This window comes from Sebastes umbrosus, chromosome 13 (assembly GCF_015220745.1).
Source record: "Sebastes umbrosus isolate fSebUmb1 chromosome 13, fSebUmb1.pri, whole genome shotgun sequence".
Taxonomy (NCBI): Eukaryota; Metazoa; Chordata; class Actinopteri; order Perciformes; family Sebastidae; genus Sebastes; species Sebastes umbrosus.
Genome location: NC_051281.1, coordinates 10,426,378 through 10,452,901, shown reverse-complemented (window position 1 = coordinate 10,452,901; position 26,524 = coordinate 10,426,378). Strand labels below are relative to the sequence as shown.

General features: G+C 39.5%; 4 protein-coding genes across 16 annotated transcripts in view; 3 read left to right on the top strand and 1 right to left on the bottom strand.

The window, feature by feature from the left end:
- The window catches only part of LOC119500253 (ephrin type-A receptor 6-like), a 190,256-nt gene extending 185,608 nt beyond the window's left edge, over nucleotides 1-4,648 (top strand). Inside the window, exons 16-17 of one of the 2 annotated variants that reach the window (XM_037789902.1) lie at nucleotides 276-425; nucleotides 2,408-4,648. In XM_037789902.1, the coding sequence (XP_037645830.1) occupies nucleotides 276-425; nucleotides 2,408-2,582 (325 nt within the window). In that variant the 3' untranslated portion in view covers nucleotides 2,583-4,648. Of the gene's footprint in view, nucleotides 1-275; nucleotides 426-2,405 lie in introns of both variants that reach the window. The other variant, XM_037789903.1, reaches the window with a different exon arrangement.
- A 1,039-nt stretch (nucleotides 4,649-5,687) lies between these two features.
- LOC119500485 (ADP-ribosylation factor-like protein 6) lies at nucleotides 5,688-10,473 on the top strand. 4 transcript variants are annotated; one of them, XM_037790221.1, is made up of 9 exons: nucleotides 5,688-6,204; nucleotides 6,378-6,428; nucleotides 6,549-6,610; nucleotides 6,699-6,767; nucleotides 6,860-6,954; nucleotides 8,052-8,181; nucleotides 8,784-8,839; nucleotides 8,952-8,964; nucleotides 10,011-10,473. In XM_037790221.1, exons 1-9 carry the CDS (start codon nucleotides 6,082-6,084, stop codon nucleotides 10,042-10,044), a joined length of 633 nt encoding a protein of 210 aa, XP_037646149.1. In that variant the 5' UTR covers nucleotides 5,688-6,081; the 3' UTR covers nucleotides 10,045-10,473. The 4 variants fall into 4 exon arrangements, with proteins under 4 accessions (XP_037646149.1, XP_037646150.1, XP_037646151.1 ...); XM_037790222.1 differs by lacking the exon at nucleotides 8,952-8,964 and having other exon boundaries at nucleotides 5,691-6,204; nucleotides 10,011-10,470; XM_037790223.1 differs by lacking the exon at nucleotides 6,378-6,428 and having other exon boundaries at nucleotides 5,692-6,204; nucleotides 10,011-10,470.
- An 87-nt stretch (nucleotides 10,474-10,560) lies between these two features.
- Nucleotides 10,561-19,494, bottom strand: LOC119500482 (F-box only protein 47-like). The gene is made up of 11 exons (XM_037790211.1): nucleotides 19,371-19,494; nucleotides 16,910-17,138; nucleotides 15,570-15,731; nucleotides 15,345-15,421; nucleotides 14,593-14,667; nucleotides 14,251-14,359; nucleotides 13,607-13,780; nucleotides 12,872-13,021; nucleotides 12,613-12,755; nucleotides 11,649-11,808; nucleotides 10,561-11,050 (listed from the first exon to the last, which is right to left on the bottom strand). The coding sequence occupies exons 2-11, from the start codon at nucleotides 17,115-17,117 to the stop codon at nucleotides 10,950-10,952; spliced, it is 1,359 nt and encodes a 452-aa protein (XP_037646139.1). The 5' UTR covers nucleotides 17,118-17,138; nucleotides 19,371-19,494; the 3' UTR covers nucleotides 10,561-10,949.
- On the top strand, nucleotides 16,849-26,326 carry LOC119500483 (claudin-14-like). Of its 9 annotated transcripts, none has more exons than XM_037790212.1 (7): nucleotides 16,849-16,860; nucleotides 19,491-19,517; nucleotides 20,440-20,551; nucleotides 20,981-21,221; nucleotides 21,385-21,781; nucleotides 23,234-23,868; nucleotides 25,216-26,326. In XM_037790212.1, exons 6-7 carry the CDS (start codon nucleotides 23,635-23,637, stop codon nucleotides 25,720-25,722), a joined length of 741 nt encoding a protein of 246 aa, XP_037646140.1. In that variant the 5' UTR covers nucleotides 16,849-16,860; nucleotides 19,491-19,517; nucleotides 20,440-20,551; nucleotides 20,981-21,221; nucleotides 21,385-21,781; nucleotides 23,234-23,634; the 3' UTR covers nucleotides 25,723-26,326. The 9 variants fall into 9 exon arrangements, with proteins under 9 accessions (XP_037646140.1, XP_037646143.1, XP_037646147.1 ...); XM_037790215.1 differs by lacking the exon at nucleotides 16,849-16,860 and having other exon boundaries at nucleotides 19,392-19,517; nucleotides 21,385-21,433; nucleotides 21,671-21,781; XM_037790219.1 differs by lacking the exon at nucleotides 16,849-16,860 and having other exon boundaries at nucleotides 19,392-19,517; nucleotides 23,324-23,429; nucleotides 23,604-23,868.
- Nucleotides 26,327-26,524: the final 198 nt, after the last annotated feature.

Genomic DNA, 26,524 nt, shown 5'->3' with positions numbered 1-26,524 from the left:
TTTAGTGGAGGTGACAGGGGAACCTATTTTTTTCTGAACTCAGAGCAGAAGTTATTTGAGTTACAGTAAACAGTGAGCTATGATAGGACATGTCTCCTAAATCCAGGCAACTTTAGAGGTTTCGAAAGTTTATAAAATGTTCTTACTCCTACAGCTAAAAGTAGTACCAAGTGTGTTTCACTCTGAGGACTTTAAGCCAGTAATGTCAGTTGTCCACCTCTGAGATGCTTTAGAAATACTGGGCAGGATCTGAGTTTTTTCTTTTTTTGTATCAGTCCACCAGAGTCTCCGGGGGAGGAAATGGACTACCCAATGTTCATCTCCATTGGCGACTGGCTGGACTCCATTAAGATGAGTCAGTACAAGAGCAATTTCATGGCAGCTGGCTACAATACATTGGATTCTGTGGCGAGGATGAGTATTGAGTGAGTAGCAGAGCCAAAACAACCATTATTAAATTGCATGAAACCAAATAGGACCCATCTTTGTGGCAGCAGTGGTGATTTAAAGGGACCGATTTTACTCATGAAGTTCAGTTTACTTGTTACGAGGAGTACTATTCACAATGTGAATGGCTCTAGGGGAAGCTTTTAAAAGTCTGAAAAAATATGATGATGATGATGATGTCATAGTGATGTCATCAGGGTTATCTCAAATTCAGCTAGAGCCCTGTGGTTGTAGTATAAAAGTGTTTTGCTTCACATTGTGACCGAAACGTGTCTCATATAAACTGTGTCTAAATGTTCTGTCATGGTCTTGGGTTTTTGTTAGTATGTTTCCTGTTTTGGTTTGAAAATCCTCTCCTCTTGTGTCTTGTCTGGTTTTACTTCCTGCCTTTGTTTGTTTCCCGCCTTTTTGCTAGTCTTCCCCGCCCTGATCAGTTTCACCTGTCCCTCATTAGTCCTGCACTCACCTGACCTCCCGCTCACCTGTTCTCACTTCCCCAGTTAGTCAGTCACTATTTATACCACCTCAGTTCCTTTGTTCTTTGTCGGTTCATCTTTCATTGTATGAAGTTTGTGTTTGCCTGTGTCTGCCAGCTGTACCTGCCTGCCTTTTGTACCTGAAGACTTTTATTCTATAAAACTATCTGGTTGAATCTGCCCCTGCACCGTGACATGTTCTTGAATACATAAGATGTTTTTACAAGGATAGAAAAATGAGGAATGAACTTCAAAGTGAGATCTTTTAGTTAATCTTTACTCAGCCCCTATATGAAGCGTATAGCACATTTGTGATCAAAACATCACCACCTTTTATGAGACAATGGGCTTCATGCAGCAACATCCTCTTAAATTTGTCTTATATTGTCTCTTAATTTTCTGTTAAGAGAGAATATAACAGAAGTCAACTCCAGATGCACCAAACATTCATAACATCCAAATCTGCTCTTACCCAGGTGTGCTGAATGATAAATCCTATTGATTGGTGGCATGTGGCTGAATGTTTATTATTAGCATAGGTAACACCCCCTATATAAGGACAGCTGTTGTTTCGTGTGCAAATACTCTGGCACATGCCCAAGAATTGGAGAGATACCACCAAAAAAAGGCTGTGAGAAGAACTTCAGCGGTAATGAAATTGAGGTGTTAATTAAAGTTAAACAAAGTAAACATGATTTTCCAGTTTTTCAGTACTGGCATTACAGGAAAATCAGATAGCATCAAAGAGCAGAATGTAAACCGTTCAGAAGCTGAACGCACGCAATATCATCCAAGGGTTTTATAGTCTTAATGCACAGTAGTGCATGAGATAGGTAATCTGAAAAAATCATGTGCCTCGGTGTCCTCTGGTGTCTTCTGGTGGCATCTGCAAGATTTCACAGACCGGAGGAAAACAACCAATCAGAGCCGAGCTGGAGCCTGTCGTCTCTGAGCAGCTGTCAATCACTCGCAAACTCAGATCAAACGGTCAAACTAGGCAGCGCTGATCAAATATGAATCAATATTCTGTTACTGTAATGCCCATTTCTCACCTCAAATGTTTTCAGAAACATCTTGTAGTGTGTTAGCTGTAAAATGAGCCATTTTGAGATCAGTTGAGGAAATACCAAGCACCGCCCACCAGCCAAAGCACAGCCAATAGGAACACTCTCTCTCTGAAATGACCTGTGATTGGCCAAAGTCTTCCATCACGGCACTCGTAACATTTTCTTTTAACTAAGAGAAGGTCAAATAAGAAAACATTGGTGAATCCCAGAAATCAATGGGTACTAATAAAAAAATAAAAATAAGAGGAAATTTGTTCTTATATCACTTCCTGCATGAATCCCAATGTAAACACTGCCTACCCGACTTGGAGGTCCTCCCTGAAAAGAATTACAGTATGCAATGAAAAGTCCTCACAAGTAAGACTTAAAGCGTTTTGTGCGTGTGTTTGTATTTGTGTTTCCCCTCTCGGCCTAGAGATGTGAGGCGTATAGGGGTGGAGCTGATCGGCCACCAGAGGCGGATCTCCAGCAGCGTAGAGACCCTCCGCCTCCAGCTACTGCACGAACAGGAGAAGGGTTTCCATGTATGAGGACACCCTTTAACACAACCTGGGATGGACAGATAGACGGACCAGAGGGAAGTGAAGTCTAAACCGTTGGACAGACAGACAGACAGACAGACAGACAGTCTACAGCCTGTGCCTGAGTCTCAACCCCTCGTACAGGAGGTCAATGGACAGACTACCACAGCAGACTGCCCCCTGGTCTCCCTCACATCCAGTAGTAACAGACTCTTTCCTACTATACACCCCTTACCCAGACTATTGCAGCCTGATAGACTTTAAAGACTGGCCCAGGCCCTCACTTAGGGGAATGTAATGCCTTGTTGCAGCAGCAGTAATTTGTGTGTGGAGCAACAATATCTAGAGACGTAGATTTGCAATCGTAATCTACTGAATCTTTTGACTCTTTTCTTTTTGTTGTTCTTCTTTTCTCGTTATGTGCTCATGTAGCTGCTATTTGGGTGTGCAATCGAAAAAGTGTTTGAAAAACTTTTTAATTTGGAGTTTGATGATTTATCATGAAGGTATTATTTGCGTCGCTTTAGTTTACCCTCTCTCCAGAGAATCTGGTACGCTAATACTTGAAGAAAGAAGCAAGTTGCGGAGATTTCTTGAATGTTTTAAAAGTGTATAGACAATTAATCGATAATTATTATCATAACCTAATATCTATATATGTGCAGTCCTGTATGTGAAAGCCCTAGTAAATCTGGATTTTATTTATTTGAGATTTTTATCCAAATCAGCAATACGGTATTATGCAGTCACCTCAGTATCTCAGAGAGAGATGAAGAATCGTGCAATGAGAGAGCTCTTGTTGTGAACATGAGTCTCACACCACACCATCCACCTGTTTTTATCGTCACATGCTGAGCTTGCAGAACTGGATCCTTCAGATTAACAACCATACAAGTCTACTCCGACGGGTTTCTTTAGCAACCAGTGTGCTCACAGTTGTGCGATACGCCTGATTTTATTTTGGATTGTGAATGTTATACATTGCCTGAAAGTACACAATCTCCACCGTCTTAACATATGAATGTTCACAGAACTTAGATAGGAGACGCTTGACATTGTCTGGAGACTTAATAACATGGACTCATATGGTTCTTCAGAATTAGCCGCTGTCATATACATGCATTTTTTTCTTTTTGCTTGCACACTAATGCAGTGCACTTCTGGGACAAAGTTGATCCAAGATGTCAGAGCGGAATAATCCGACGTAGGTGCAAAGCTACTGGAAGTAATTCTCCTCCGGTCTGTTCTTACATTGTGGTCATGTTGGTTGTGGCGTTTGTGGCAGAATGGGAAACAGTGTACATAGATGTTGGATCTGAAGTAGATGGTGTCAAGTTGTCAGACGTTTGCCATTAAAATCAAAATGTTTATTAATTAAGTCAGTGGTGAATAGATAAGTGCTGCAGAATATAATAAGTTAGAAATAGCTAAAAGCTAGTGGATGGAGACCGGTGAGAAACGGAAGTAGTCTTTGTGTGATCCGGACGTACAGAGCTGTCCGGTAGAGACAGTTTAGGACGGCAGAGAGAGAACGAACATAAACAGGAGCATCATAACTCATCATGTGTCATTCAACAGTAACACACACACACACACATACACGCAGAATGCCTTACAGTCCGTTAACCATGCAAGACAGAAACACTTCCGAGTGGTTCATAAGTTTCAGTGCAGTCACAGGACCTAGCCATTAGTTTGAGTTGTATTCCATATTCAAGAGAGCAGCTGTGGTTTTTCTTACAAACTGGGGCTCCGATGATTTAATGTCGAAGGCAAACTGGATCCAGAGATCTGTGCCTTTCGGTCACAGCGTAGTTATGCATCCAGCAGGCCTGCAGGAGTAGGAAAGGAGCACACACACATTCAAACACACACACACACGCACACACGCTCACGGTCACCACCCCTCTACAGAATAAGGAGAATATCAGATGCTGTTTGTTTAGCATGTTCTACTGCTGAGCAATGTTAGAACGTTCTTTTGTACAAAGTACAAGTATACTTATAATTCTTGTATTTTATTTTTCTATAATTTCCAAAGAGATGTTGTAGATCTTGCACACTGTAAGAGGCAGTTACAGCGAATATTTATTTGCAAATAAAGATGAACAGTTCTGGTGGTTGACTGCTCATTTAATTTTGTTTCCGTTTTTAACTCGAAATCAGAATGTAAATGTAAATGTTTTAATGTAAATTATTGTCAAATATATCAATCAAACATTATTTCATCAAACTTTCTTTGTATAGCACCTTTCATACGGGTTAGTGCAGTTCAAAGTGCTTCGCAGATGACTGACAAGCTGAAAATATGTCAGAACAAGACAAAATAAATCAGTAATTTAACAATTTGATCATTTGAAACCAATGCACGCAAGACAATAAAATGATACAAATGTAATACAACAGAATTAAAAGTTATAATAACAGTAATAGTAGTAAAACAGTGTGAAATTTTAAAAAAAAAAGATTAATAAAATAACAATAAAATAGAGCAACATTTTGAAACTTAAATGCAATCAAATAAATCATTAATAAAATAACAATAAAATAGAATACAAGTTCACAATTTAAATAAATAAATAAAAATAAGTGATTAATACAATAATAATAAAACAGAATTAAGCTTTACATTTTAAATATGATAAAAATAAGTGATTAATAAAATAACATTAAAATGCTTAAATATAATAAAAATAAGTGATTAATAAAATAATAATAAAATAGAAAAAAGCTTTACATCTTAAATACAATAAAATAAGTTATTAATAATATAACAATAAAATAGAATACAGTTTAACAACTTAAATACAATGAAATAAGTGAATAAAATAACCAGTTTCTCTCTCAAAGCTTTATGAGTCTTGTACCACCCCTTCAACCTGGTAACTACATGAAGTCGAGCACATAACTGATAACCAAAAGATGGGGCTGTTGGACCGCTGACCAGCTCCACACCTGCCATGTGAGAAGCCCAAATTAAATTCCTGCAATCATTCTGAAAATGTAATATTAGATGTATAATTTTCAGATTGGATACATGATACTTTGCCTCATCCCTTCTTTAAAACACATATGTTTCCTTTATGGTTACATATACTTTCATATGGCCATATACATGTAGTTTATGGTGACCTCATTAAGATATGTATGGCCTCGTACTCCTAGTTTACTGTGACATTTGTGTGTATGTGTCTGTGATTTCAAATTCATTGTAGATCACAGATTGAATTAGTTTAAAGCACACAAACTGACACATTAGATAGTGGCTCCTTAATTAAGGTGATGTAAGGTGAGGTGTAAGAGTAGTAAATCAAATGCTTCATACTCCATGATCAGGTCACCGGGTGGTTCATAGAGCTTAATGTGCCTTAATAGGATTACCTGTCAGCTGGGACGCCCAGGCGGCATCTCAGCTGCTGACACTATTCACAGCAAGTACTGGGAACACACGGCTATGTTTGTCATTATCGCTTGCTTGGATGAGAATTTGTGCATTTAGTGTATTTCATTTCCAGACTATTTATGGGGTGATGTGTTAAAATTTAAATGGTGTAGCGTCAATCAGGTCTAATGGGGCTGCTGGATAAACTGTCGGGCTGGCTCGGCCTCAGGAAGAAAGAGGTCAACGTCTTGTGTATCGGGTTGGACAACAGCGGCAAAACTACCATCATCAACCAACTCAAACCGTCTAATGTAAGTACATGAAACTGGGCGTCATTGTGAGAATTAACATATTTTGTAAGAGTCCCTTGTGTACTGTAGTCTGCCATGTGGGTACACATAAAAAAAATTCTAATTTGGGTTAAATATTGTGACACGGCCTGTCAAAATCTCACTGCAATCATTCACTGATTGCTTGTTTTCAGCATTCGAATCATTTAGGCCCATTGTCAGAAGACTGGAAACATGTTAGTCAGGTAAAGCCCATATCATACTCTCCTTATACCGCTTACTTGTTGACATACTTTTGCCGTTACTTGTCTGTTTTTGTGTGCGCATGTGTGTCTCTGTGCATGTTTGTTTGTGTGTGAATGCAGACACAGGCACAAGAAATAGTCCCAACAATTGGCTTCAACATTGAAAAGTTCAAGAGTTCCAGGTAGATTTTATTTACATTTATTATATATATTTACTAGTTTTTTAACAGTTTACAGACGTAGACTAATCTGTTCTCTCTCTGCATGCAGCCTGTCTTTTACAGTCTTTGATATGTCTGGGCAAAGCAGATATAGAAACCTATGGGAGCATTACTACAAGTATGAACCCACACAACATGCCCGTCAAATATTAAAACACGCTACGGTAACATGACTGTGTCTATTCTAACTTCTTCTCTTGTCCTCCTCAGAGAAAGCCATGCCATCATATTTGTCATTGACAGCGGTGACAAACTGAGAATGGTTGTTGCCAAAGAGGAGCTGGATACTCTTCTCAATCACGAAGGTACCAAATACCTGCAATATACTGTTTTAACTCCTTTGTATAAAGACACAGTGCCGATGCAATTTTTTTTCTGTAGAAAGCATAATTGATATATACTGTATGCCTCGTGCGTTCAGCCTTTCATAAAATATGTTATGGTTCAGGGTTCATATTGTGAAATCTATGAAATGATCAACTAATTGACAAAGAGGCCCTAAAGACTAACATAAGTTTATACACTAAAGTGTCACTTTTGGTTGAGTGAAAACCTGCTAGTTTTAGTTGTCCGTTATGCCACATGGTCTAATATGGTACACATTTTTAATGTATCATTTTAAGAAAATGTTCACATTTAAGATATATGCAGTATATATGTCTACACAAACTATTGATTATCTGCCGATACTCCTTAAAGGGACTGTTTGTAAGAATCAGAAATGCTTGTTAACAGCGTCACCTGTGGCCGTTAAGTCAACGAAAGTCAGCGTTCTGTTGCTCGCGCTTGTGCTCGCTCTACATAGACATGAACGAGCATCGCTCAAAACAGTGAGGCGAAACACATCAGCTAAAACCCCAATATCACTCTATATTTCACCTGCTTGGCAGTAATGTTAGCTGACCAGACGAAGGTCTCTCCATGAATCAATGCTGATCCTAGTGTTGGCTTTTCCTGCTTCCGCCTCCCGACCGCGGAAACAGGGTAGACACTGGAGTTTTGGTCGGAGACGATAACGTTTCTCGCTGCAGAGCCCCAACACTTCACAAGACACAGGAAACCTCTGTTGCGGAGCCCCGTCACAGCAGAGACTCCGGCCCTGTAGACCAAAGCTACGGTCTCCCCCATGTCCTCCGACCGCGGCCAACACTGTTTAACAGACGGGCTTCACTAGATATAACTTTGCGGTTTTGGTGCTTCTGGCAGTGTAGTTTGTGTTGGAGTCTCGTCTGAACATCGTAGCCACACGCGAGCGCGCATGGGACACCGACCCGGATTGATTTATCCGTGTAAGAAGTTACAAACAGTCCCTTTAACTCATTATTGGATAAACAAAACAAATTAAAATGATCTTCCTCTTGGCCGATGATTCACTGGCCTTCATGTCTGTCTTACTATCCAGATATCCGCAGCAAAAAGATGCCAGTATTGTTCTTCGCTAACAAGACGGATCTGCGGGACGCCATGTCTTCTGTCAAGGTCTCACAGATGTTGTCTTTGGAGAACATCAAAGACAAACCCTGGAACATCTGGTAAAATATCTGTCTGCGCACAGTCAGTCCATAACCAATATTTAGTTTGTTATTTCTTCTGATTCTCACTGGTCACACATATAGTCCCGCAGGGATTTGTAAAATATTCACTGTGATGAAGGGTCTGTAAGCAAAGACAAAGATTACCACTTCCAGAGACATTGTTGAGTAGTTTGCCACAGAAATCACGCTAGTGTTGGGTAGCCTTGAGTGAAGTGCACGTGGATTAAATATGCTGAACTGAGCCAAGCCCTGTCTCTTCTCCGTCCACAACATTTTGTGCTTCCAGAATAACAGCTTAAAGTCTTAAACAGAGACAATAAAGTGACCAGGCGTGTTTACTCGCTCCTTCCTGGGCCTGTTTCCAATATCTGCTTGCGTGTCCCTTTCCATGGCTCGGGTTAAACATTATTAGGAGGCACAGCATCGTGGTTAGCTTATACATACATGTGTTTACCACCCTGTTTACTCATTAGACAGATGGAAGGCAGATGGTTAAACAGCTAGGCAGCTTTAAACATCCGGGATCCAAGAGAAGTCATAAGAAAGTGAATGTGTGCCAAGAGGAGATTAACTTCTCGACATCCCCTTGTTTTTTTCAGTGCCAGTAATGCTATCAAAGGAGAGGGCCTACAGGAAGGGCTGGACTGGCTACAAGGTAATTTAATAAAACTATGATACTAGGCTAAAAGAAAGAAAAGGCCATGTTAAATCAGAATTTCAATGGCAATGCTGTCTGTATTAAGACATATCTTCTTTCACACCCATAGAACAAATTGCACAGTAAGTAAATCACGCTGTATCATGTCAACATGTAATGTGGTTGCAGTGGTAGATTGTATCTAAGCATCTCTCTGAATGGGATTTAAGTCACGGTAGGCCAAATGAGCATTACCAAAAACAGTACATATTTGTGACTGTAATTAACATTAAAGAGAAAAGTCATGTAATATTGAAATTGGTCAACTACAGAAATAAATCCCATCCAAATGGGGCTTTTGTGTGGTATATAGAGGTGAAGTCCCGCCCCTTCCAGTTGACCCCATGGGACCATATTTTGGAAAAAATATGAATGGTAGTCAACGGCGAAAGCCAAAAATATTTTTTTTGATCCTGTTTGAATTGCGCCATGACATGCACACATATGATGTTTGTCAATTTAAAAGATAACTTTGCAAGTCAAGAAAGACGCAGTTTGTTGTAAAACTGTTGAAGTATGACCTGGATAAAACACATCAGGTAAGATAACGGTTCATTTGTACGTGGAACAAAGCTAAGTTAGGTAGCTACCTAGTGTTGGTGACGTGTATTGTGCGAGACAGGAGATGTAGTTCACTGAGCGGTTACACACAAAACTAAATGATACTACGACAAACTGCGACTTTCTTGACTTGCAAAATGATCTTTTAAATTGACAAACATAATATTTGTGATTCATGGCGCAAATCAAATAGGATCAAAAAAATGTTTATCTCTCGCCGTTGACTACCGTTCATATTTTTCTGAAATAAGGTCCCATGGTGGTCCACCGGAAGGGACGAGACTTCGCCTCTCTATACTGTAGAGCGTTCAGTTATTTTTTTGATCTTCCCTTGTCCAGTTTGAATGTAAATCTTACGTGTTGTGTACATGTCCTGACGTTACCACCCATCGAACCCTCTCAAAATCTGTCTTATTTTTGCAAAAATGCCACAAAGATCAGATATGGTTTTGAATTCTTGAGTGTTTTGTATCAATTATATGTTTGATTCCCTCCAAATCAGTCATATACAAAGACAGCACAACCAGATTTCATTAAAAAAAATCTATTTTTCGGTTTTCCCTGCCAGATCATATCAAAACAATGAACACATGAATCATTGAAATGCCTGCAACCACGGACACGATGTGTACGTGGTAACTGGATCTAATTCACCACTTGGAGTATTCGTCACACTTGACGTTGTAGGCCTTGAACTTCAATGTCAAATAGCCTCGTACTTCTTTGGAAAAACTAAATCCTGCTGATATTATAATTGGTATATGACAATAAAGTGATTACTTAAAGCTCCCACTAATAGTTAGTTACCTATGTTACACATCATTACTGACACAAATGTGAATGCAGTCTGAACAACATACTGTAAACTGTTGTTTCTGTATACAGTAACATTTACAACATTTTTATTTTTTATTCCATGACACATCATTTACTTAAACACATTTCATCAACTGAACTTTTTTTTGAAAATGCTGTAAGTGCTGAATATTGTACTACCTGGAGGATAATAAAAACGTGTTATTTGCTGAGTGCCTGCTGTGTCTCTATTTTTATAAGGCAAAATAAAGACAAATTAAAATTGGAAATACCATTTTAATAAATTATGCAAAAACAATGTAATCATTGTATCACAACTATATTTACAGAAAGGTTCAATGTGAATAAATAATGTGAATAAATATTGCTACTGTTGCTACTTACTGTTTATAAACATGAACATGCAAGATGTTTACGTAGAACAAGATTGTAAAACTTGGAGAAATATAAAATTTGTATAAATACCCATGCTGTTTAGTCAAAATAATTAAACAGCTCTCTTTGCAACCAACAAATGTTGTGTTGTTAATAGCATGTAGTGAACTGTAAATTCAATCTTAGATTTCTCTGAATTTTCATGGCCACCATGACAACCCCCACGTTCAGGTTTTGCTATTGTTTTCGTTCACTTCTTTAGTTAACCCCCTTCATTATTGACGTTTGTTTCTTCCTCTTTGAATCTGCATCAGTCCTATTTGAGGAACATGTGGAGGAATTTAGTGTGGAAGCGAGCGCTGGAGTCCAAGAGGAAACACAGGGTCTGGAAAGTCTCCCTGTCCTCCAGATGGTTCCCTGAGAACAGATGATGGTATTAATTACTTTGTATTTGAATCAGAGACACTGCGGAGGTATTCAAACCCAAGATAAATCTAGGCAAGGTAGCAAAGACAAAGAAAAAACATTTGTTTTTTCTAGCTTTTAATAAATCCACCTCAGAGAGCTTGAAACAGGTTTCTTTTTTCATGTATTCACATTAGCAGAGAGTTAAATAATGTAATGAATGCACCGCTCTATTGTCGACCGTGCTCGAATATACCCTGAATACACTTGAGTATTTTTTCTACAGATACAAAAATTCATATACATTTAATTTAAGATTGTACATCTCAACATCTGCAAATTAATGTCTATGTAATGTAATCTATGTGCCTGCCCCTCAGCATGGTTTGCACTATCTACACATATGATGTCATTCCCTTGTTTGTTATTTATCTTTCAATGTTTTATTATTGTAGATTTGCCCACCATCTTAATGCTGTGGTTATTGTTTCTTCATACTTTTATGATTGCAATATCACAATAATATGGTATATTATTGGATGCAAGGAACCATTTTTTTCAAGATTAATTTTTGGTGTCAAGACTAAAGAACGAAGCTGTCCCACCTCACCTGTTACAGAAAACTCAAAGAACTCCCTGGTGACCACTGAGAACATGCTCTCCAAATGTTGGATGAAGCAGAACCTCTCGGGGGCCGTGCTGAACACCTTGCAGATCTGCTGCACCATTTTCACCGCCCACGTCATGTGATAGCCGTCCTTCTCACACACCTGAGGACAAAACAGAACCAATATGCCTTTTCACAGAACAAATGTTGTCGCAGCTTTAATTAATAAAATTAACAACTGTAAGTTAATAATAATGTCGATAAAGTGTGTCAGCTCCAAGGTCCTGGTATTGTGCACATGTTATCTGTCATAGCTGACTGCTTTTCCTGCAGTGACGAGTCGAATTGTAGAAAAGCCAGAAAGAAATGTTCGATCAAAATCAAGGAAATCAAGCATATAATAAAACCTAGATGAAACAGATGCATGCATTGTTAACAGAGCGGAATACCCTCTCCATGACGATATCAACCAGCTTACTTTGAAGGCTGATACTGACGCGTTTAAATTAAAACTGCTATGGTGACCCTATGAGGAGGTAACAGAATAACTAATCAAACGTAGCACCACAGACAGCACAAGTGACTCTAATAGCCCACAGATGACAGTACTGTTGTAATAGAAGAGAGACCTGTCCGTCTGCCTTCTGCCTAGTGCATGTTGGGTAAGGCTCCAGCCCCTGACCCTGAACGGGAATGAGTCACATCGACCTGGGCAAAGCAATCGGTGATGAATTTAAGATGACTCATTTTACTGTCTGCCTCAAGCTATTCCTGGATGCACACTTGTCCTGAATCAATGTTTAATCTGATATGAATCAACTATACAATGACTTTGTAGTCTAACTGCATCATATTAGGGCTGCACAATTAATCAAATAATAATCGCGATCACAATTTTGGCTTCCCACAATTAAATTAACTCGATCGACTGCGATATTGGCGTTTAAAATGCTGCAACCCTACTCACCAGTATGATGTACACCATGAGTCTAGAGATCTCGATAAGTCGTCCGTTGACGGCCTTGCTGGCTAGAACGGTGTAGCAGAGACTGCTGCCGCACAGCACCAACAGACGAGCCACATTCTCCACATGCCATGGCTGAGGAATGACTGCAGATGATGAGGAGGAGAACCAAGTCCACCGTCAGTTACATTTCTTATCACATGGGTCTGTAACCCTACTATCTGTGACATGAAAACATTTGAGAACCACTGAAGTATGATACCAATGAGCTCCTCCAAGATTGCCAGCAGTGAATTGGTGGTATGGCCTTTGTCTTCTACTTTGCCGAAAAGCAGGAGGATGGCCCGGGCCAGGTCCCCCAGAGCGCTGAGAGGAAGCCCCCTCTCCACCAGATCCTGCCAACCCAGGGCACCTGCATGGAGGAGAGCACCTCGCTTACTAACTGTGTCATGCTACACCACATCACAATGGGGAAAAAAACAGACAACAAGCTAAATAGAAGGTGAGTTTTCCAACACCAGTGTACAACACTATAGGTGGTTTGTTTGTAGGGCTGCTTCCTCTTAGTCGATTAGTTGACTTGTCGGTTGTTTTGGTCTCAGTCGACTAAGATTTCTTTAGTTGATTAGTCATTTTTTAAGCTTTTTTCATGCTGAATGACTTATTTCCAAGAGGCTTATGAGCACATCTCTAGTCAACACAAGATTTAAAGTGGTGCTTTTGTCTGATTATTTGTGGAGAAATTCAGCCTTACATTGTACATTGCAATCAAATTTCAACATAATTAAAAAACCTCAGCCAAGAGATAGGAGTCATTTTTTCACTGGTGAAAAATCGAGTGCAGAAAGCAAATCATTTCAAGACAAAACTCCCCACTAACCTATCATTTATAGCATTTTTAAACTACACTGCGCAGCGCTTACTGTAGGCAAAGAGGATTACAGTTTGATAACTAACTGATTGTTTTCATTTACTGCAAGTATAAAAGTAATGTTACCCTGAGGCAGCAGAGGTCCATAGAGAATGAACAGCAGGTGTGCCTGGCAGACCATGGGCCAAGGCTTCAGGAGTTGCGTTAGCCAGAAGTGACACTCTGACTGGTTCAGCCACGGGTCCAACAGCACCTGACGGCAGAATAGACGGAGCTGCAGCTTTTGGTACCACCCCACACCTGAGGACAGACAGACGCATAAAGAAACATGTTTTTTTGTATTATGTCTTTTAAGATATTTACAAAGCTTAACAGGAAAAAGGCCAAGAGTCAGTACAAATCTGTGAAGTCACTTTACCCCTATGCAATGCTGTTTTTGTAAACATTCAGATTTAAACCACCTCAGTGACCTATGCATGCTGCTAAACCCACCGCCGCAATAAATATGACCCGGAGGAACTGAGATGAATAGCTTAAACACGACGCAGACTTCACCGGTTTTCACCAGGATTGTGTGATCTTTCCACAAAAAAAACATACGCCATCAGAATAATTTGGAAGGTGTAATAATCACATAAAAAATCCACACATTGTAGCTCTAGTAGAGAGAATGATGTCCTCTCTGATGGACTGTTCTCCATATTACACTTCTACACTGTCCTGTTCTATATTCAGCAGCATTTCTCACTTCCAGACACTGAGACACACACCTGGTTTTCCAGTGATGACTGCCTCTATTTTCTGCAGCAGATTTGTGTGATCACACAGGAAGGTGAACACTCTGTGGCACTCCAGCTCATCCCACCCTGCGATCAGTGTCTGTGAAGTATTCAACAAAACATACCTGAGCATTTTCAATAACAGAAAAAAGTCCCTGCTAAAATGAAGGTCACAAAGGTGAGACGTGATTCATAAGAAGCCTATAATTTCTCAACGGTATATATATCCAGTGTTTACCGGGAGTTTATCCACCCTTAGCCGTATCTTGTTTGGCATTTCCTTTAATTACAACCAAGTTTCACAATTGTCTGTTTTTATAATGAGGCCCTCACCTGGAGGAAGACTCCGTAGCTGGAGAAGCCGATGCAGTCTGGTGCCAAACACTGCTCCAACAGGAAGCAGGGAATCTGAAACGGATCAGTTGATGTTTGCCTCATCATTAGCATAGGTTATGATCAGTAGATATTAGGGCTGAATAATATACAGTATAACATTGCAATGTGCGCATGTGCAGCATTCCAAAGGTAATGAGGCAAATTACACTATGTACACCATTAGTCTTAAAGTTGAATCCGTCGGTCACAGTAAACACTTGCTTAACGTTGTGAATTAAACAAAAACACTTACTTAGAATTAGGCAACAAAACCACTTAGTTAGGTTTAGGAAAAAACAACATGGCTGGGCTTAAAATTATTACTTTTTTACAATAAAAATGTGACTGGATGTTGTGAACACGAACGAACGATTGTAACATGACAGTTAAAACTTAACGCATGTGACATGAACAGCGGTCTCCTGGATGAAAGCCTTGTGTTGGACCGATCCAGCTCCCCTCCCGCCCACCCACACTGTGTGTCTTTTTCGCTCTTGAAAGTACGTCACCACAGCGCTTTCTCTGAGCATTTACTGTTGCCGCGGATGGGTTTACATTACAGTTAATGTAAAGTCCGGTGCGTTGCATATCAAACGCCGACAGCCGTGACAAAGCGTCGATATTTGATGCCCTCGGAATGAGAACGGGCTGGATATTTAATGCATCACATTCTCTGATCTTGCTTGTCCTCTCACTTCTCCTTTTCTTACCTGTGAAAACTTGCTAAAGATAAACTTTAACCTGTCCTTTGTTGGATGCAACAGGGTGCATCTCTTGAACAACAAACCTGAGACATTGAACACAAAAGCACATTATCAAATTATTAATTCTGGTCTTTCCTATCCCTTCACTTGACAGGGAAGCTTATCCATAGTACTGTTTCAAGTTTGAATATACAAAATAAATCATTTAGCTAAATATATGTTGCCACATACCCAGGTCTCTGTAGTGTCCAATAGTGGATGACTGCTCAAGGCAGGTGGAACGGTGAAAGCTTTGAATGATCGTTTTATTCTTCCAGGCCAGGGTGGAGATGTAGTCCACAACGTATCTAGTGATGTCCTTGGACACCATGCTGAACACACTGATCTCCATCACTGGCAGACACACAGTTTCATCTCATAAATTTGCAATATTGAAATTGAGCATTGTTTTCTTTATTAAAGGGACTGTTCGTAACTTTTTACACATATAAATCAATCCGGGTCGGTGTCCCATGCGTGCTCGCGTGTGGCTACGCTGCTCAGACTCAGACTCCAACACAAACTACACGGAAGCACCAAAACCGCAAAGTTCTATGTAGTGAAGCCCGTCTGTTAAACAGTGTTGGCCGCGGTCGGAGGACGCGGGCGAGACCGTAGCTTTGGTCTCCAGGGCCGGAGTCTCTGCTGTACTCTGCTCCTCTGCCTGCCTGCTTGCCTTCATTCACACACCGCGCTCGTTCTTGCTATTTCGCTCCACTCTTATGTGCATGCGCGCACACTACACACTGCAGAAGAGTTAGTTTAGCTCTGAGAATATCTAGTGAATGTACAGTGGACGTTTGTGCAGAAATAAATGCTGCAGCTCCTCCAGACCAACAGAGGTTTCCCGTGTCTTGTGAAGTGACGGGGCTCCGCAGCAAGAAACGTTATCGTCTCCGACCAAAACTCCGGTGTCTCTCCGGCCGCGGTCGGGAGGCTGAAGCAGGAAAAGCCAACACTAGGATCAGCAGTGATTCATGGAGAGACCTTTGTCTGGTCAGCTAACATTACTGTCAAGCAGATGAAATATAGTTATATTGTTGTTTTAGCTGACGTGTGTCGCCTCACTGTGTTGAGCGATGCTCGTTCATGTCTATGTAGAGCGAACTCAAGCGCGAGCAACAGGACGCTGACTTTCATTGACTTAACGGCCACAGGTGTCGCTGTTAACAAGCATTTCTGATTCTTACAAACAGTCCCTTTAAATTGAAGAAATGGACATAATATTTGGTACACACATGCAAAAACTGTTTGGTACATAGGTCCTACTCTGTATATGCAATGCAAACCTCAATATTATTTATTATATTATTGATAATTAATGTACATATTAACCTTTAGTGTAAAATATCCAAATGAGTGCTGATAAACACTAAAAGCACTGTACAAAATATCAGGACTTTAATCCAATCAGGTTATTTTTTCTAATCCTCAAGAAATTTAGTTCAGATGCAAATACATAAGTGTCAATGACACTCTGAAGGTCAAGGTAGCTCAAAGGTTATGCCACAAGGTTAACCAGTTGCACCTACCAGTCAGTTTATCCAGGATCATGTCAAAGACCTCTGAGGGGAGCCTGTGAAAGAAGCAGCCGCTGGTGTGACTCTGGCTGCGGGTCATGATGGTTCTGGTGGGATTGGGCCGGTGATGATGATGATGATGATGATATTGATGAGCCCTCTTGTGGGATTTGTGTGTCAGGATGAATTTCACAGCATTTCTGGAGGCTTTCCTCACCATTACTACCACCAGCTGAGATTACTGTATGACATAAAGATAGGGCAAAATTTGACTTGAAAAGTAAAAGAAACTCTCAAACTAACCTTTAAAAAAACACAGAAGCAGGTAATGCTAAGACAGTATAACTAACTAACATAACGAACTAAATATCTAAAAATTCCCCATAACTCCCAAAGCAAAAGAAATCCATTTTAACATATTAAACGGAGTGTATCCATCCAGTGATTTGTTGCGACAACGATTTGTAATTGAAACCAATAACTGTGTATTTTGTGATGATACTGAAACTACTGATCATTTATTTTTTCATTGTATGTATTCTGTAGCTTTATGGCTTTATGATATACATGACTGGCTTTTCCCAAAAGTTTCTCATCTGGGAAACTTCTCTCAAAAGGACATTGTTTATGGACTTGTCATGGACAATAACAAAGATGACTTTCTGGTGAATAACATTCTCATTCTTGGAAAATGTTATTTGCACAAATCCAAGTATATGAAAGTGGAACCTATGTTTAATGTGTTTCATTCTGAGTTTCTTTCTTACATAAAAGCCCTTAAAGTCATGAAAAACAAAAATGCATTGAAACTTCTTAGCATAATAGAAGAATATGAATTACAGGTACAGCCCTTAATTTAATTTATTATTATTTTCATGTATAATTTTACATATTTTATTTGTTCTTGTTCTGTATGTAATTTTTTTTTAATGCATTTAAAAGACAAAAAAAGGTTATAGCTAGCTAGGTTATAGCTAGTATAGGTTATAGCTAGTATAGGTTATAGCTAGGTTATAGCTAGTATAGGTTATAGCTAGGTTATAGCTAGTATAGGTTATAGCTAGGTTATAGCTAGTATAGGTTATAGCTAGTATAGGTTATAGCTAGGTTATAGCTAGTATAGGCTATAGCTAGTATAGGTTATAGCTAGTATAGGTTATAGCTAGTATAGGTTATAGCTAGCTAGGTTATAGCTAGTATAGGTTATAGCTAGGTTATAGCTAGTATAGGTTATAGCTAGTATAGGTTATAGCTAGGTTATAGCTAGTATAGGTTATAGCTAGTATAGGTTATAGCTAGGTTATAGCTAGTATAGGCTATAGCTAGTATAGGTTATAGCTAGTATAGGTTATAGCTAGCTAGGTTATAGCTAGTATAGGTTATAGCTAGGTTATAGCTAGTATATGTTATAGCTAGGTTATAGCTAGTATAGGTTATAGCTAGTATAGGTTATAGCTAGTATAGGTTATAGCTAGGTTATAGCTAGTATAGGTTATAGCTAGGTTATAGCTAGTATAGGCTATAGCTAGTATAGGTTATAGCTAGTATAGGTTATAGCTAGCTAGGTTATAGCTAGTATAGGTTATAGCTAGTATAGGTTATAGCTAGGTTATAGCTAGTATAGGTTATAGCTAGGTTATAGCTAGTATAGGCTATAGCTAGTATAGGTTATAGCTAGTATAGGTTATAGCTAGCTAGGTTATAGCTAGTATAGGTTATAGCTAGTATAGGTTATAGCTAGGTTATAGCTAGTATAGGTTATAGCTAGTATAGGTTATAGCTAGGTTATAGCTAGTATAGGTTATAGCTAGGTTATAGCTAGTATAGGTTATAGCTAGGTTATAGCTAGTATAGGTTATAGCTAGTATAGGTTATAGCTAGCTAGGTTATAGCTAGTATAGGCTATAGCTAGTATAGGTTATAGCTAGCTAGGTTATAGCTAGTATAGGTTATAGCTAGGTTATAGCTAGTATAGGTTATAGCTAGGTTGTAGTTAGGTTATAGCTAGTATAGGTTATAGCTAGTATAGGTTATAGCTAGTATAGGTTATAGCTAGTATAGGTTATAGCTAACTAGGTTATAGCTAGTATAGGTTATAGCTAGGTTATAGCTAGTATAGGTTATAGCTAGGTTATAGCTAGTATAGGTTATAGCTAGTATAGGTTATAGCTAGGTTATAGCTAGTATAGGTTATAGCTAGGTTATAGCTAGTATAGGTTATAGCTAGTATAGGTTATAGCTAGGTTATAGCTAGTATAGGTTATAGCTAGGTTATAGCTAGTATAGGTTATAGCTAGGTTATAGCTAACTAGGTTATAGCTAGGTTGTAGCTAGGTTAGTTAGCTAACTAGGTAAACAGCTAAACTGAACTCTTGACAAACTAGTTTATCTAATAATAGTTGTCGTTTCATAAACAGGTCACAGACTGAGACATATAATTAACAGCTAACATTAAAGCAATAGAGTTTCTTACCAACACTATGAACTTAGTAAAGTCGATAAAAGGCAGCTGTAAAGGTTCAGTCAGCTGTGTGCTAGCTAGGTTAGTAAACAATTACACAACGGCGCGAAATCAATGACTTTACAGCCAAAGAAGCGTCTCCCTCCTCTCATCTCTGAGGTAAGAACAGAAGACATGTTCAGTGAAGTATCCATAATACACATTACTAACCACAAGTAAGGTTAAAGTGTTCAAAGTGTCACTAAAGAAACATTAAAGTTAAAAGCAAGGAACTATTTATAGCAGGGGAGTTAACTGTGAAGTTTCTGATGTTTGGTATTTAATCACACAGTTACCTGTTAACAGTAAGTTAACGTTAGATCAAGGTAACACTAGTAAAGCTATATTATACATGATCTCCATGTGTAACTGGAGCCATCAGATACATGTAGTCAGTAGTTAGACTAAAGAGTATTTGCCCTTGTCCCATAATGTATTAGATATTGATAATAGTACACCAGCTTTTCTGTTATTTTTTGATAAGATGCGTTTTTTACAGGTGAAGTTTTTAGTTTGGTAACACTTTGTATGACTCCCATGTCTATAATGCATTAAAAACATCATTTGAATGTGTTATATTCTGCTCATAGCACTGTATAATCACAGTGATAAGCACTCATAATTATTCATAATGCCCTATATATCAACATTCAGTGTTATTCTTGCATGGATTTAATTATATATATTTTGTTGCTTTACTTAACTTAATGCTAACAATGACCACTTAGAGTAATTTATAATGACATTATAAAGCAGTAGACTATGATTCTTGCAATAAATGAGTGAGTAATCAACAATTATGAAATATTATGATACTTGACCTTATAAATCATTCTAAAATTATTTATTATTATATATTGTGATTATAGTTATAATAATTAATTTCTCAAATATCAAATAGTAATCCAGCAATAGTAATTACCATAAATTATATGATTTATTGCATAAATATTTTTGGCTTATTAGTGATGAGTTTCTCTCATCAATGTTTTGTTCGTTTGGGTTTTTTAAGATTTTTTTTTTATTTTATTGTCTTTATTAGAGCAGCTGGAGAGTGACAGAGAGGGGATGACACGCTGCAAAGGGCCACAGGTAGGAATCAAACCTGGGCTGCTGCTAAGGACTCAGCCTACATGGGGCGCACGCTCTACTTGGTGAGCTAAAAGACACTCCTTCTCCTTTGTCCGTGCTATTAGTTCATGAAGTTCCTGTGACCTCACGGTAACTCCCATCATCACGCCTCCCAACCTCAACCTGAGCTGAGGTCTAATCAGCCAGAACACCTGTGTGGGAATGCAGGGCCTTTAAGATACCGTATGCTAGTTTGTACTTTATTTTGAGAATGTTGTGTATATCTGCATCATTGAAAAGGTATGTGCAGTACAAAGAAAGAGTGCAGCTTCTCAGACCTCTGAAGACACAAAAAACAAAAAAATGAAGTCCTGTGCTACACACACCATCATGGTTGTGTTACCCTCCAGCACTGTGCACAACAGACCAGCTATGCTCAGCTGCTAATCATGGGATTATTCTGCTTAACTAAGACTATTAAGTGTTCCACATTCAAATGGCGTCTCCCACAGGCAGACCTCGGAGAGGATCATCCCTTCGCTATAGAGCTCTGACAGAGACCTGAATGCTACACAAGGGACCCAGGGGAAGGGCCGGGAAAATGCCCTTGTATACCAACAGGATGTCACGGTAGGCTACACTCGGGGTGCAGAGGGAGACAGAGAGAGGTACTGCAAAGGATGAAGATGGACCTCAGAGGAAACCCAGAGATAAAACTGCAGTTTTGAGTGACCTCACCTGGCTTGCAGAACAGTATGTACCACACAAACGCATAGTACAGTGTTGCTTTTAACTGCTTAAATACCTGCTGATTGAACCCTAATTGTAATTAGTATATTCATGTTTTTCTACAAGTTGCTATGCTAATAAATTCATTGATTCTTTCTTTTCATTTTGTCCATTATTCGTTCAACAGATGTGGAGCTGCAGAGAGCAGAATTATTGAGACAAAAACAGCCCAACCAGTGAGGACAATATCTCTTCTGTACGTCTCTGCTTGGCAACACTGCTCTGCCTCCGGGTGCACGGGTTTATCTGACTGGAGCAACAAGCCATCACTGGGACTGTCTCTCATGTCATCTCTGACATGATGCTGCTGCTGATGATGATGATGATGATGATGGTGATGATATCTAACTCGGACCAGTCACATTTCTGACACTCCTGCAGCACAGACACATATTCCTTGTGTGTTGAGGCAGCAGCAGAGACAGAAGGAGCTGGTCGGTGTGGAATCAGTGGCCTATTTATCTGGAAGTGTAGCGTCTGGACACCTGTGACCATGGATCTGTAGTCCCCCTGTGACCTAGTTGGTGAGTATCCAAATGTGGAGAGTTTTTACTAAATACTAAAATGTGAAAGATTAAGCAGCAGTGTAGATATTGCAATTGGCAAGTGACAAAAAGTTATGAATATTATATAAGCTCTGCTGCTAATTTGTGGGTAAACCAACATGAAACAAAGATGCCTGTCGCAGCCTTGTCTTTGTCCTTTTGCTCACTTGTTATGCCTTCAGCGTAGTCAATCATTAAGTAAACACAATGAGGCTTGTTGTATCTGTGATATTTTAAGAGGCCCCAACAGTGCCAGGTCTAACGCTGAACAATAAACAGGCTTTATAACACAGCCTCTGTTCTCTGAGGAAGTTAAAACAATATATGAGCACAGATTGGTTTCCTTGCTTTAAAATTCATTCTTGCGGGTACAGCAAGGAATTTTGCATTTAGGTGTGTTTTATTCGTCAGTTAATGAAAACATATTTTCATTGTTGACATTGTGTTTTTTCAGAGACTTGGGTTGTCATTGTTTGAAAAATTGTCCCCTCCTTATTCCGGGTATTTTTTTCACCTAGAGGACATTTTGTTCAAAACATTTAGAAGGAACAAAAGTAAATGCATAACCACCAATGAGTTTATTACTGTGGCCTAGAGCTTCCTGGGCAGTTGTGGAATTTTTACAATTGTGTCCAGAAGGTAACACCCAAACTATGAAACTCTCACGAGATGGTTATGATTAAGTAGGATAGGTTGTTGGACAGCGAAAAAGTTTTCGCAGTTTTGGGGTTACCTTCTAGACATGACCAATTTTAATTAATCATCTGTGAATTTAAAAATTCAGTGGTGGACTGTAACAAAGTACATTTACTCAAGTACTGCACATCAGTACAATTTAGAGTAATACTTTTACATTACTTGAGTGTTTCCATTTTTAATGGCTTATATAACATGATGCAGTACTATACTACTAACATACCCAGTAGTATATAAAGTATCTAAAATGTGCTCCATATTGACAAACTACTACATTAAAATACTAATAACAGAATAATATAATACTCTATGATAATATAACAATTTTAAAGGAGCCATTCTGCACAATGACTACTTTTAGTTTTCATACTTTAAGTACATTTTGCTGATAATACCGTACTTTTAGGCCATGGTATTTCTACTTTTACTCAAGTTTATGATCGGAGTACTTCTTCCACCACTGTATAAATGTAAAACTGAGTGCCAGGTGATGTCATGTCAGAGGTTAAGTTGGACATAATGTAAGTTGGTCAATTATTACAACAAAAGTCACTACTATTCCTTATCGTCATAGCTAGAAGTGCTCTGTCATCAAGTCACTCAGTCCCTTTCTCTATCAAATACCCTGCAGAGCTGTGAAAAATGTTCAAAGTTAGTGGTTTATAACAGCACTCTCAGCTTGGGTGGTTCCTGTAAATGTTTAATTTCCTCTCTCTCTCTCTCTCCTTTCCTGAGGGGCGGCGGGGAGCTTAACAAATAGACTGCTGTGGTTTGCCCTCCAGAGGAGAGCGTTAAACAGGTGAAGCTGAACGCTGCTCTCATTAGTTACAGATGCAGTCACCTGCCACTCACCAGAGACTGATGCCAGAAAGTTTCCACAGCTATTTCTGCCGGAGACACTTGAGGAATGGCTCAGACTCTGTGACTGGATGTAAGCTCAGTGGAATTTACTGTACTGCTGGAGACCATGCAGATAACAGAAGGAATATCCAGCCTCGTCTTCAGCCTGGGGGACTGTAGTTTTGTTCTTAAAGTGTTTCTTTTTTAATGTGGTGATATGTTTATCATCGACAGTGATTTCAAAGTGTAACTTTATATTTTGCAGTTTTTTGAGCATCTGTCCGAGTGAGCCAATCATGGCCAGCATGGCGGTCCAACTCCTCGGCTTCTTCTTGGGGCTGTTGGGGTTCGTAGGGACTGTCGTTGCGACTCTGCTCCCCCACTGGCGCAGCACAGCCTACGTGGGCGCCAACATCATCACAACCACCGCCTATATGAAAGGCCTGTGGATGGAGTGTGTGTGGCACAGCACTGGCATCTACCAATGTGAGGTGTACAGATCTCTACTGGCACTGCCACGCGACCTGCAGGTACCACACAGTCACCATTTAGTGAACGTTTTTACCCAAAGCACCTTATCATGGGAAACAGCAAAAAAATGAATCACCAGTTTGATAATTCATTAATCGCTTAAGTTGTTTTTCAAACAAAAACTACACAGGGGATGCTTTAGGGTGGGGCTACCTTGTGATTGACAGGTCGCTACCACGGTGTTGTCCGGTCTGGGAGTTGTCCATGTTTTCGTCTTACAACCTTAACCCTTTCATAGTGTGTTTTCAGTTCATCAAAGTTAATTGTAATATTTAGGTCGCCTAAAAATGTTTTTATTCAGAGTTCATTTGTACTTAGCTCCATCCTCTCGTGTCACTTCTGGTTCCAAAAAAACAAGATGGTGGCTGAACTCGAGGCTTAAAAACAGCAGTCCACAAACAAATGGGTGATGTCTCGATGACTTTGTCCACTTCTTATATACAGTCTATGGCAAAAACGCCTAATATTTTCTAATTTCAGCTTCTCAGATGTGAAGATTTGTTGCTTTTCTCTGTTTTATATCATTGTAAACTAAATATCTTTGAGGTTTTATCTGTTGGTCAGACAATACAAAGAATTTGAAGATGCTTCCTTGGACTATTTTATAGACAAAACAGTTAAATGATTACTCAAGAAAGATATTCAGCAGATTAATCGATAATTAGAATTATTTCTCAGTTAGTTAGTTAGTTAGTTAGTTAGTTAGTTAGTTAGTTAGTTAGTTAGTTAGTTGCAGCCCTAATGATTAGCCATAGACTGTATATAAGAAGTGGACATAGTCACTGTTACAATTATTATTCAAGAACTGAAAAGTTCTAAGACGAAAACACAGACAACTTCCAGACCGGACAACGCCGTGGTAACGACCTGTTAATCACAAGGTAGCCACGTCCTAAACCATACTCTGCTTTATGGTCTATTTGACTCTAAATGGGACCATAACTTACTAAATGAACATCATGCTGTATTGAAAAAGACTTGAAACTAACTATTGAGACCATAAACTCATGTTTACAATGTTTACTGAGGTAATTAATCAAGTGAGAAGTAGAGTCATTTTCTCATAGACTTCTATACAGTCAGACTTGTTTTTGCAACCAGAAGAGTCGCCCCCTGCTGGCTATTAGAAAGAATACAAGTTTAAGGTACTTCAGCCTTGGCTTCACTTCTCAGAGCCGGAGGTAGCCCACTGTGATTAGCAAATAATCATTTAGAAATGCATTGCCCAGATGGATAGATGATGGTCTGGTATGACCAAGTAGTGCAGTTGCAGTTTTCTAACCCTACAGGCTACTATCAGAATCTTTTATAATGTTAAAGTGCTTGTCTATTCTCCTCCACGTTAGGCTGCCCGGGCGCTCATGGTGCTCTCCTGCGTCACCTCAGTCCTGGCGTCTCTGGTGTCCGTGATGGGGATGAAGTGTACCCGCTTCGCCCGTGACTCATTGATCAAGTCTCCCCTGGTGCTGAGTGGGGGGATCTGTTTCCTCTGTGCCGGCCTGCTCTGCCTGGTCACCGTGTCCTGGACCACCAACGATGTCATCATGGATTTCTACGACCCCTTCCTTCCAAGCGGCTTGAAGTACGAGATCGGCCTGGCCGTGTACCTCGGCTACGCCTCGGCCTGCCTCAGTCTGGCCGGAGGACTGGTACTATGCTGGAGCAGCAATGGTGGCAGGTCACAGAGGCCCCCCTATGTGCAGAGGAGTCAGCCAATTTCACCTCCACCTGCCTTCAACCACATATATCCTCCTGCTCCACCCTACAAGCCCCCCGAGGCCCTGAAGGACAATCGCGCTCCTTCACTTTGCTCCCTTTCCAGCAGCGGCTATAGGCTCAACAACTACGTCTAAGCCTGGGGGAAACACAATAACTGCAGAACTATGGGGACTGTTATGAGCGAAAAAGATACTGCATAGACCAAAACAGTCCACTGAACACTTCTCCAACATTATTTTTAATGTCTTAACACGTATTTTAGCCTTCTCTATACCCAAAAAACAAGTTTAAAAATGAAAAAAGTGAAGACCAGTTTGTTACATCACCATGTTTGACCAAAGATCAGATTTTGAAAGGATATCAAAATTTGACAAACTGCTCAGGCTTTCCTCGAACTTTAACATGACCCAGATCTGAGAGCCAGATCTGAGAGCCAGTGTGTGTGAGAGAACTGAGACTCTGCTATGTACCTGAAGGACCAGAAGGTGGCGATATTTTACTGCACATAGCCACAAAGGAGAGTACATAAGCATACAGATTCAACGTCCTATGCTGTAACACACTTGTTAATGGATGAGCTATTGTTCTGTCACTTCCTTGTTGTAGCCTACTTTCTTGTTGGGATTAACTTTTTTTCTGAAAGTCAGTTCAAATATGATAGTTCTTTTAAAGGGAATGGATGATATTTTATCTCAGTATTCAATATTTTAATGCCAAAGAAAATAAAAACTGACAGTTTCTGATGATTTAAACATTGATTAGTACTTTATACATTATTGTTTTCATAAGGCTTTTTAAAGCCGATATTTTGGCATGTAATTAATAACATTAATTGACCTGGGAGAGCCATTGTTAGTATTATTTTCACCTGTGTTTTTCCTGCTATGGCGAGTCCAAACGTCTGCTGTGACAAAGACCTACAGTTGGTGACATAGT

Bases quoted from the DNA above. Each gene is read 5' to 3' on its own strand.
- LOC119500485 (XM_037790221.1), top strand. From the start codon at position 6,082: ATGGGGCTGCTGGATAAACTGTCGGGCTGGCTCGGCCTCAGGAAGAAA. The intron at 6,429-6,548 runs GTAAAGCCCATA...GTGTGAATGCAG, and splicing joins ACTGGAAACATGTTAGTCAG to ACACAGGCACAAGAAATAGT. The intron at 6,768-6,859 runs GTATGAACCCAC...TGTCCTCCTCAG, and splicing joins CTATGGGAGCATTACTACAA to AGAAAGCCATGCCATCATAT.
- LOC119500483 (XM_037790212.1), top strand. From the start codon at position 23,635: ATGGCCAGCATGGCGGTCCAACTCCTCGGCTTCTTCTTGGGGCTGTTG. The intron at 23,869-25,215 runs GTACCACACAGT...CCTCCACGTTAG, and splicing joins CACTGCCACGCGACCTGCAG to GCTGCCCGGGCGCTCATGGT.
- LOC119500482 (XM_037790211.1), bottom strand. From the start codon at position 17,117: ATGGTGAGGAAAGCCTCCAGAAATGCTGTGAAATTCATCCTGACACAC. The intron at 14,360-14,592 runs GTGAGGGCCTCA...AATACTTCACAG, and splicing joins GCTACGGAGTCTTCCTCCAG to ACACTGATCGCAGGGTGGGA. The intron at 11,051-11,648 runs GTGAGGTGGGAC...ATCTGTTCTCAG, and splicing joins CTTTGAGTTTTCTGTAACAG to GGAACCATCTGGAGGACAGG.